Here is a 12080-nt window from a genome sequence, read left to right as displayed (position 1 = left end):
AGTCTCTAACTATACGTTTGTACAATGCTTAGCACAATGAGACCCCAAACTTCATTGGGGCTTCTAGGCATTATCATAATATAAACAATAAAGTAACAAATGTCAACCATAATGTTGCAATAACATAGTTCTCAGAATATATATAAATAATTCAAAGGCTCACATAATCTTACAGGATTCTTGCATCTCAGATACCACAGAAGCTCACAAAACTAATAACCATATACAATTCTCACTGAAGTCAATGCAAGTCTTTACAGTGACTTCAGAGGCAGCTGGAGCTGGTCCCAAGTCAAATTCCCTGGAATAGTGGTAATTAAGAAGTGATTTCAATTAGGAAAGTAAATCCTGAAAAGAACAGACAAGGGACGTGGATGTACATGTTTCAATTATATAGTTATATATAAAAGCAAAACACAATAATAGGAATTTTAAAAAGTCTGGGAATTAAAATAATTTTGGAACATTACAAAGGAAAGTTAGAGTTTTCTTCTTGCAACAAGTAATTAACATGGAATATAGTGCCCAACACACCAGTAACGTTTATTTAGAAGACAGAGACTATATGGTACAATTATATTAGTTTAAAGGGTTGGACCTCACTAGCCTTTCTGAACTACTCCTATCCTAAAATTCTAATGTAAGAACTATAGGATGACTAAGAATGAGATTCACCATTTGAGGAACATCCTTAATGAGTCTTTCCTGAGGCAAGGTTGCTCCTCAAAAATCTTCTCCTTCAGTACCAGTCCTTTGCTGTATTGGCAGTCTTTCTCCAGAGCTTTGCAGATAAAATACAAACATGCTAGTAGAGAGAAACAGAAATAAGAATTATGGGCAATTTGACACTATGAATCATTCAAAAGTTCCCACTTCTGGGATAAATATAAACTACTAACAAGATTTTAACAATCTCCAACTGGACATGAAACATTTCTACAACCATTGGTTTGTAATTCTCTCTGCAAATGGTTAAACACATAGAAATACAATTTAAATAACTTACTTGGGCATCCTAATCATAACCCCACATTCTCAAGTTTTAGCCTCTAAAAACAAATCTACAACTTAGCTAAACAGCTTAAAGTCATTTATCATCAGATTTTGGTTTCAAACCCCCTATTTCTGAAAAACAGGAATCCTTTAGTGTTTTTACACCATTCCTCAGCATTTATCATGATTGCTGTATTACAAATTGCATTACAGCAGGAAAGGCCATATCCTGCATTCCTTACTCACCGGAGTAATTCCATTAAGACTATTCTCATGAGGAAGGCCTACAGGATCAGGCCCTACATCTCTAATTTACCTTGGAGCCACCTATTAGCCTTCATTTGTATTGGTTCATCTACCACATAAAATCTTAATTTAAAAGTTCAGAGCCAGTTATAATCAACTGCTGCATAATTAACCATGCCAAGCTATGAACTATATTGTAGTTTTATACTCAAACCCTGGAGGTAACTTGCTAGAAATGACAACAAAGACAAAGAACATGCATGAGAGTGAGAGAGAGGTCTACAGGGAAGCTTCTTGCAGCAGCTCTGATGTATAATAGATCACAGCTCCAGATGAGACTTCCACTCTAAATCCTATAGATATTTTTTTTAAATGTTGTGGGGCAGAGGAGAATAGATTATTACCCACAGAAATAAATGTCCTTCTGCACAGAGATAAATATCCTCCCATCTGAAAAAATAGTATGGATTAAAAAAGAACTTCATTGAAATGTTTGCTGTTTCATCCTTTTATCTGCTTAAGCAGAGTTTAAGAGTGCCATTCGTAACTTCAGACTGGTGCAGGGACATATCTCTCTTGCTGCATGATGCAGAGGGGATAGAAGAAGTGGATATCCTGCCCTTATGGACTAAAATTGCAGAAGAGAGAGGAATTAATGCTACATCTTTCCACTTTCAAGACCACAGAGAACTTTCCTCAGGAACAGCATGTAGTTGGGCCTCCACAGGTTTTTTGGAGTTGTATGACCTTCTGGAGGGAAGTATGGCAAAGGATAGGTGCTCTCAACGGCATCATCCCTTGCTAAAATTCCAGCAGAAATTAATGGTGACTTTATCAGCTGGAACTTTTGCACAAACCTATTCCATGTTATCTTCCCATTAGGTGGGTAGAATGGTATGGTGCAGCTCCTAGGGAAGCTGAGCTGCCGGGAAAAAGGGGAGTGGCCCGGGAAGCAGTATGGATCCCTGGTCCTCTGTGGAATTTCCTCACAGATCTTCAGACATTTACACAGGTGCTGGACCTTGTCCCCTGCTCCCTTTGTGGCCCCAGAAACCCTGTCTACTGACAAGATATCTCAGAAACTCCACAAGCTACAACACTGAACTTCCTTACATGTATTTTTCCATGGAGTGCATTACCTGGTTCTTAACAGTTAAATTAGTACCACACACTGTTCATTAATTACAATGGAACCAGCTTATAGAGAATCCTGATGTACTACAGTTCTACTTATAGAGGAGTGATAACACTCTGGTGCAGAGCGAATATTTTCTTCACCTCAGTTTATTTAACTAGTTCAGTTCAATGACTAGCTCATGCAAGGGTAAGAAACCAGTTGGGAGTTGAAAAACCAGTGAAGGCTTGTTTTCCTCTTCCACTCTATGAATAAAACTTAGGTGTGAGAGAATGAGATCTCCTATTTCTAAAATCTTGAAGGACCTAGTGACCATAGATAATCAATTCAAGTCACTAACTGCAGATAATACTTCCTTTGTTTAATAAATCAGTTGGTTTTAAATGCAAATCATTTCTGATAAAAACTTTTTTTAATGTAGCCAACATATTTAAGGTAATTTTATTTAATAAACAATTTAAATGCTGTTTTTGTGAAATTTTAATTGAATCCAGACTCGTGTATCCAACCAGGGATACTGAATTCAAAATATTTTCTCCTCAAAGGATCTTGTTTATAGTCCACCTCAAACATATTCTACAGAAAAGCAAATCCTTTGGGGGACCAGGGGAGAAACGCATTTCAACTCAATATTCATGGTTGGAACTTTTGTTTCCTTGCCCCTCGTTTGTGTGTTCTGTTTGGGATCCCTTGTAACGTACAATGATATAAACTTAATTTTATTTCCATTATTTCAAAAAGTCGAACGAATTCTAAAAGAGAAAAGAACTGAATAAAAATACTGAGCACCATGATGGTTTTCAATAAACAAATACAGCAGATAGGGATTTTTACTGTAATTAAAACCAGTTACAGATCACTATACTTTACCATGAAAAATTTACACATTACGTTTCAATACATTGCATGTTTAAGATATTGTGTCAGTAAGACTGCATCACTGTACTGTTCTGATCATATTGATTTTTACTTGAATTAATTACACATTGTAAGAAAAATTATACAAAACTAGCTGTACATACTTGTATAGTCACTGAGCGTGTACAAGACTGTGATGAGGTTATCTAAACAAGGCCAGTGATCAGGATTACATCTGAGTCCTTCTTCAAAAGCATGACGTGCCAGTGGCATACGGATTAGCCTTACTGCTACACGACCAATTTTATACCATAGGTTGACATCAGTAGAGTCTAACATTACAGCCTAGAAAACATAAATATCACACCATTTACACATGTCAACACATGCATGTGTGTGTGTGTGTGTGTGTGTACACATTGCCTTATATAGTTTGTATTTGCTGGAGCTGAGCTTTATGATGGAACACTATTGTTCTTTGGGACTGAAATGGTGAGCAAGTAATACATATTTATTACCTAAACATACACACAATACGTGCAAATTAGGGCTGTTAATTAATCGCAATTTAATTCACGCGATTAGCTCAAAAAATTATTTGTGATTAATCACAGTTTTAATTGCACTGTTAAACAACAGAATACCAATTGAAATTAAATATTTTTGGATGTTTTTCTATATTTTCAAATATATTGATTTATATTACAACATAGAATAAAAAGCGTACACTGCTCACTTTATATTATTTTATTACAAATATTTGCACTGTCAAAATGATAAAAAGAAACAGGATTTTTCAATTCACCTCATACAAGTACTGTAGCGCAACTTACAAATGTCAATATAACTGCACTCAAGAACAAAACAATGCAAAACTTTAGCACCTACAAGTCCACTCAGTTCTACTTCTTGTTCAGTCAGTTGCTAAGACAAACAAGTTTGCTTACATTTATGGGAGATGCTGCTGCCCACTTCTTATTTACAATGTCACCTGAAAGTGAAAACAGGCATTTGCATGGCACTTTTGTAGCCGGCATTGCAAGGCATTTATGTGCCAGATATGCTAAACATTCATATGCCCCTTCATGCTTCGGCCACCATTTCAGAGGACATGCTTCCATGTTGATTACACTCATTAAAAAAATAATGTGTTAATTAAATTTGTGACTGAACTCCATGGGAGAGAATTGTATGTCCCCTGCTCTGTTTTACCCACATTCTGCCTGTATACTCATGTTATAGTAGTCTCGGATGATGACTTCGCACATGTTGTTCATTTTAAGAACACTTTCACAGCAGATCTGACAAAACACAAAGAAGGTACCAATGTGAGATTTCTAAAGATAGCTACAGCACTCATCCCAAGGTTTAAGAATCGGAAGTGCCTTCCACAATTTGACAGGGAAGAGGTGTGGAACCTGCTTTCATAAGTCTTAAAAGAACAACACTCCGATGCGGAAACTACAGAACCTGAACCATCAAAGAAGAAAATCAACCTTCTGCTGGTGGCATCTGACTCAAAGGATGAAAATGAACATGCATCGGTCCACACTGCTTTGGATTGTTATCGAGTAGAACCTGTCATCAGCATGGACGCATGTCCTCTGAAATGGTGGTTGAAGCATGAAAGGACATATGAATATTTACATGCCAGATGTGCTAAAGATCCTGTGACACCGGCTACAACAGTGCCATGCGAACGTCTGTTCTCACTTTCAGGTGACATTGTGAACAAGAAGTGGGCAGCATTATCTCCCACAAATGTAAACAAACCTGTTTGTCTGAGCGATTGGCCAAACAAGAAATAGGACTTAGTGGACTTGTAGGCTCTAAAGTTTTACATTGTTTTATTTTTGAATGCAGTTATTTTTTGCACATAATTCTACATTTGTAAGTTCAACTTTCATGACAAAGAGATTGCACTACAGCATTTGTATTAGGTGAATTAAAAATATTTCTTTTTTTTTTAACAGTGCAAATATTTGTAATCAGAAATAAATATAAAGTGAGCACTCTACACTTTGTATTGTAACTGAAATCAATATATTTAAAAATGTAGAAAACATCCAAAAATATTTAAATAAATGGTATTCTATTATTGTTTAATCATGTGCTTAATCTTTTTAATCGCTTGCCAGCCCTAATGCAAATCATTTATCCAAAATACGGTGAGGGTCTCACACATCTACTTCAGTAAGACTAGTAAATATTGAGACTCTCATATTGTACTCAGACTGTACTGTACCTCTAAGTAGAACTCCATGGCTGTCTCCAGGTCATCTCGCTGTGCTGCCAATTGTGCTAGATTTTTATAGGTGGAATATTTTAACATCAAGCCTGGATGTTTTAACCCTTCTTTCTCATCACCAGAGAGAACTGCCTGAAAATTGTAAACAAAACAAAACAAAATTGTACCCTCGACATCAGGAATTAGACTAGTGATAAACAGCAGCAAATAACCAGTCAACTGACAACTAACATTACATTTTTGAGTCATCCATGGCCAAGACACAATGGAGTGACACAAAATGCAATAAAGATGTGGCTATCTTTCACTTTGACTCCCTAAATTTCACTGACCTCTCGCAGAAGACGAATCTCAAGCAGCTCATGGTAAGCTTTGGCAGACTCTTCAAATCGGTCATGTTTCTGAAGGTCCAAAGCTTTGTGATACAGAGCAAAAGCTTCTGCTTCCTGTGGGTCAAAATAACAAAATTAACAACATAATTATTACAACTCCTATGCAGAAGTAATACTTAAATAGGAGCAGATTTATGTAATGGATTAGCTCTACTGATTTTTCTCTTAACTTTTTATTTAATAGTCTTCAGAAATAAAAGAATAAAATATTAGAACACCCAAGGAGAATCACTGCAATACAATTAGAGATTTTAAGAAAATATGTGGAAGTCCAAAAGCAATTTGCCTGGGGGAAAAAAAAGGTGTGTTTAATACAGCCTTAAAACGACATGCATACCATGGCCATTATTCAGGAAATCATTTCTGTCAATCCCTGTTCAGGAAAGCATTCATGCGCATGCTTAACTTTAAGCACATGCTTAAGTCCCATTTGCTTAAATGGAATAAGTATGTTTCTTCATTAATATGAACAATAAAGCACCCTCTCTGAATAGGTAGGCTTTCCTGAATTGGGGCCAATAGTTGTAACCAGGCTAAGCGCAGTTGTTATTATTAGAATTCTATCACCATTTCCCTTTGCAGTTTGTAAAATATTTTTAATCTAGTTATAAAACCATACTAAAAGCTACCTGTCCAAGTGGTTAGTATTCAGCACAGTTTTACAATAGAAAAAACCCCAGTCTACACTGGTCAGGAAAATTAATTCAGTTGTTGCTAGCAACAGCTCTATTTAAATCTGGTAGCTGCTAGAATTTCATACACAGTATGAACAAGGCCTAAGTGAAGCCGTAAAATCGAAGGTTTTAACAATAAATACACATTCTTGTCTATTAACTATTTCTATCTGATAAATATGATGATTTATCAATAATTTTAGCTAAATAATTAATTGATCCTACAATGAGTTCCATGTGGGAAGCCTCTTACATCTGCACAGTCTTTGACAGGAGCCTAAGAACTGAGACAGGCACTCCAAACGCCATGAGGAGTTAATTATTAAAGTAACTTCGGAGGAGAAGGGGAAGCAATGGCCATCTCTCAGCTACAGAAAAATAAATGTATTTCTTCAGTTTATTAAAATACAACTAGAGATGCCCATCCAGTGCTCTAGGTGCCTACCTCATAATTAAAAATCACAACATAAAAAAGGCTGCCCATAAACATTAGAGAGACAAGGTGGGTGAGGTAATATTTTTTACTGGACCAACATCTGTTGGTGAAAGAGAGAAGCTTTGAATCTTACATAGAGCAATTCTTCATAGCTACACCACCACTGCAAACAATGCCCATAAATATGTCCCCCTCAGCCGACACCCTGCTCAACAAGCAAAACAAAGAGGAAGGGGAAAGGATGGGGTGTGCAGCATGGCCAGGTGGTTAACAAACCTGGGTTCTGGTGGACCAAGGAAAGGGAGATCCAAAATCAAGGACCTCTCAAAAAGAATGCCCTGCCAGCAGCACCATCTCATTTATATTGAGAGAGCTACATGAGTGGTTCCATTGCTCTCAATTCTCATAGCATATCAGAGACATGCCACCCTGCAGGTCCTCTATTTTAATCTCTAACCTACCAGTCTAAATTTGGCCTCCAGGATCATTCTCCTACCTTTCCCTATGTCATTGGTACCTACATGTATCACAACCCTCGATTCCTCTCCAACGCTGCAAATAAGTCTGTCTAAATGTCTGGAGAGGAAAAAAGATTGACAGCTGCCATCAACCAGATCTTTGGTCTATAAACAATTACAGAGGTAGTTTAAGCTGCTAGTTCTGCTAACCAAGATGCCTGTGGCTCCAGCTGTCCCGTTTCCCCCTTTTGATTTTTCCGATTTTTACCAAGATCAATAAGGTTCTGCCTACTGAAGCCTAGACCATTCCTGAAATACTGGAATTGATCAGCTGCGGTATTGAAAAGTTATCACATTATATCCAAACTGAGAAAAGCCACCAAGTTGAGTGTAAGGCCTTGCAAGATCAATTAAAAATGCACACTCTTTATGTTTTCTCTTGCAATAATCTGTACCCATGAGACATTCTTAGCAAACCAGGAGAGTATTATACAGAAACAAACTGTACTCAGACTAGTTGTCTATAATTAAATGAATTATATTTCTGAATGAGATTTAATCAGCCAGCTAAATCAGCACTTTGAACTTCGCCTCTAGATTATCTTTGCTTAGCCCTGGTCTAAACTGGGGAGGAGGGGAATCGATCTAAGTTATGCAACTTCAGCTACGTGAATAACTTGCTGAAGTCAACGTACTTAGATCGACTTACCGTGGTGTCTCCACCGTGGTGAGTTGACTGCTGCTGTTCTCCCGTGGACTTTGCCTGCACCTCTCGTGGTGCTGGAGTACAGGAGTTGACGGGAGAGCGCTCGGGGGTTAATTTATTGCGGCTAGACTAGACGCGATAAATCGATCCATGCTGGATTGATCACTGCCCGCCGATCCGGCAGGTAGTGTAGACATACCCTTAGTTTACCTAACTACCATGACTGGAATGATTCACAAAGCTGAGACACTGAGATCATTCCTATCAAAACGTCTTCAGTTTGTATCGTAAAGTAGAGTCAGGCAACTTATCTCTTTCAACATCTAATATTTCTTCAACTCTTCAGTAAGCAGACAGGAAACTCAGCTCCTAAACTAATGCAGCCTACTCACAAATAAGCCACACAGATGCACTGTACCCCATTTCAGTAGTCATGGTATGCTAAGGGCTGAGTTTAGAAGATGAGAATATTAATGTAGCTCATCCCCCTAGAACCAAAAATTACAAGAGAACAGACCCAATGTCGGCAGATTAGAACATATCAGAAGAGATTCATTGTCAATTTTCCACATTATTAAAATTGTTTTACTTACTTGAGCCTCCTTTGTCTGTGTTTTGTGACTTTTGAAGGTACCTTCATGCTCATCCTCAATTGTGGATCTGGCATTCAATGCTGCAATTCGGATCTAAGAACAAGAATAAAAAAACAGTTACAGTACACACATGAAATTCATATCTGGCTCAGTTCCTCATCTCACTCTTGTCACCAGAATTTTTATCGTTTCTGTCTCTAGTTGAAAATCTCACAATAAAACCCGGGTTAGCACTGCAAATGTAAGAAATTATTACTACTTCAGTATATAATGGTTACTTGATCCACTACTAACTGCAGAATATGACAAGCAAGACAAAGGAAGCTCCTTTAATGGCAGGAGAGGAAATTTAAACCATCCCTAGGAATCATGGGACCAGTAGAATGGACATATGGATTACAGAGAAGCTCCTTAATTTACCAAATCACTACAAGGATAATTACTGAAAATGGAATGTTCTAGCTGTGCCAATTAACACTCCACAGACAGTGGCTAAGTCTTGGGATACAGAAATATGGAAAATTGTTTTTGGTTTCTCACATCACACACATGAAAGAATTCAAGCAACATATGGCACCAAGAATTCGCTGCCCTCTCAGAGAGCCATACCACCATGATGTCTGATAAGCAGCTTGTGCTAGACTGCCACCTTACCATGTTCAGCAAGATTCTCCCACAAGAGTCAGGTGGAGGGCCAGTCACAAATAGGTCTGAAGAGCAAACAGGGACTAGAATTATATTTACTATAAATGGAAAGCATTTATTATTAAAACATATCATTATTTAACAATTTAATTGGAAATTTTTGCAAGCATCAGAGCACTTTACAATATAAACAAGAATGGACAATAACAATCTTAAAAACAATTGTAAATAAAGTTCTAAATAATTAAGATGAAAGGAAATTCTATTGTTCCTTATCTTCTTTTTGCTTTTAAGACTTTAAACACTAGAAAATAATGAATATTTGCAATGCACTTATAACTATGGTACATTAATCAGCCATAGATTTGTGTGTACTGTAACAGTAATATTAAATGTAACCCCAACATTAGATATGATATTCTTGAGAACATACAAAAATATTGCATTAAATGAATGTTAAGGCTGCCACATTAATCACTTAAATGTCAGAAAATGACAAAGATAAAGTTGCCTGTGTAGCCTCAACTCTGCCTCCTTGCGGTGCATTGCTGTACCATGCCATTTTTTTTTTAAATTATGGAAAAAGCCCTGCTCTGAGAAAAGGACTGACTTCCTGCCCCTGTATCAGCAGCACAAGGCCAGGATCCCTGTTCACAGATGCATTTCTGGGGCTAGATCCCAATGCCCTTCCCACAATAAGAGTCTGTGGAACAAGACAGAAATCAAGAAAAAAGTTGTCCTGGGGCTGACTGTCAGAGGAGGCAGCCATCATGGATTGCTTCAGAGCACATCCAATTGACCTACTACTCAAAACAAGTTGGCAAGCCCTCTACACTAGGGCTCCCAGCTACTGCTGCTAACTTTTATGAAGCGAACTAGTGCAAGTATCAGTACCCTATATAAAATGTAGGTGGGCCAATGACAACACAGTGTCATCCCTCTTGCAAAAGCAGGACTTTAGAGCTGCATACCCATAGAGGTCTATCAAGTAAATATTCAGCAACAAAAAGAAGCTAAACTTCTATGATAAATACTTCTCCATTTTGAAAGGAGAGAGGTTAATATCCCTAGCAATTTTAACATGGATAGAAAATTTGAAAACTGGTATTCACATTTAAAACCAGTGATTTTTCATTTAAATTAAACCTATAATTTTTATTCTATTAATTTCCTGAAGTACGATGCAAGTAATGGCAAAAGAACATGAAAGGAATTTGTATGTTTTATTTTAAACTTTCACTGCCATGAGACAAATTCCTCACATCAGCAGACATACAAAAAAATGACATGTGCACAGCAGGCTAAAAACAGTCTTTTATATTGTAGACCCTATTAATAGCAAGGTAACTCCAGAATTAACCACAGCAGGAAGCAGTGGGAGTGCTGAACTATGAGCTGAATGAATTCAGACATCATTGATGAGAGCTTTCACATGTAAAGAAAGCATGTTTTTAGTTTAATTTAACTCGTTCAGAAATGGTCACATTTTGTTGGTTCACACACACTGATTTCCCCTCCCTCCCCACTGAAACTTCCATCACTTGCATCCAAATTACACAGACAACTGCACAATAATATAAAGTACTTTACATCTTCAAAGCATTAATTAACAAAGCTTCAAAATCCCTGCCAGACATGTACGTATTTTCCCCATTTTATAAATGGAGGAAACAGAGGCCTGATTTTCAGAAGTTACAAACTAGATCCAGCCAAATTTTCAGTCTGAAACTTTTGTGTCTCAAAATTTCCTTAATTTTTACTTTTAAAAATTCAAAAACATTTTAAAATGCTCAAAACAAAATGTTTTGATTGTCAAAACAAAATATTTGGTTTTACCCAAAAATGTTTTTTTTTAATTTGTTAAAAAAATTAATTAATTTTTGGTCTGACCCTAAACAATTTTTCATTTTTTTTAAATTGCCAATGAAACCAAAAGTCCAATCTTCACCTAGATCTATTCTGAACATCCATGACTCCAAATTAAATTATCACCAACCCTAAAAAACATTGGGCTCCATGGCCCCATTTCAGTGAGATACTTAAAGTTAGGTATGAATTTAAGTTTAATCAAGCTTAAGTTCAAACACATACTTAAGAATCTGGCTACATCAGGGCCATAGTGACTTGCTCAAGGTCACACAGCAAGTCTAGATAGATAGGGTGACCATACGTCCCATTTTGGATGGGATAGTTCCCTTTTTAAGTTCTATCCCAGATATCCCAACTTTTTTGGCAAAACTAGGCATTTGTCCCATTTGCTCTTGTCAACTGATCATCAGATGGCAAGAGAAATGGGACAAATGCCCAGTTCTGACAAAAAAGTGGAGCATGCCTCCTAGGGCGGCATAAAGGAATGTCTGAGGAGGTCCAGCAACAACGGGGCTTCCGCTGTCAACCCCAGCCCCATGTCGGGGGCAGAGACCCTCAGGCCACCCTCATGTGGTATCCTAGTTTCCTTTGGGAAATATGGTCACCCGATTGGTAGACACAGGATTTAGAACCCAGTAGCTCGGCTGATATTGCACTAGACCAACTAAAGCTATAAAGCAAAATATGTGGATGGCAACAATTTTAATTCTGCATTTTGCTCAAATATAAACTTTTTAATAATGGTCAAGTTACTTTTAGTTCTAGTACAGTCAAACTATGACATAGGGAGAGAAATAAAATAGGAAGCAGAGCAGGGGTGGCCAACC

At 37.3% G+C, this 12080-nt stretch overlaps 1 protein-coding gene across 3 annotated transcripts in view; it reads right to left on the bottom strand.

Moving 5' to 3' along the window:
- CABIN1 (calcineurin binding protein 1) overlaps positions 1-12080 on the bottom strand; it is a 223059-nt gene that overhangs the window by 209130 nt on the left and 1849 nt on the right. For all 3 annotated transcript variants that reach the window (XM_044990035.1, XM_044990037.1, XM_044990036.1), the window contains exons 2-7: positions 9394-9449; positions 8740-8832; positions 5813-5926; positions 5478-5612; positions 3397-3577; positions 676-805 (exon numbers count right to left, since the gene is read on the bottom strand). In XM_044990035.1, the coding sequence (XP_044845970.1) occupies positions 676-805; positions 3397-3577; positions 5478-5612; positions 5813-5926; positions 8740-8832; positions 9394-9396 (656 nt within the window). In that variant the 5' untranslated portion in view covers positions 9397-9449. The remainder of the gene's footprint in view (positions 1-675; positions 806-3396; positions 3578-5477; positions 5613-5812; positions 5927-8739; positions 8833-9393; positions 9450-12080) is intronic.

The sequence above is a fragment of the Mauremys mutica genome, chromosome 16 (genome assembly GCF_020497125.1).
Source record: "Mauremys mutica isolate MM-2020 ecotype Southern chromosome 16, ASM2049712v1, whole genome shotgun sequence".
In the NCBI taxonomy this organism is placed as follows: Eukaryota; Metazoa; Chordata; order Testudines; family Geoemydidae; genus Mauremys; species Mauremys mutica.
The sequence above is the reverse complement of the archived record's forward strand: the minus strand, read 5'-3'. Positions and strand labels throughout refer to the sequence as shown.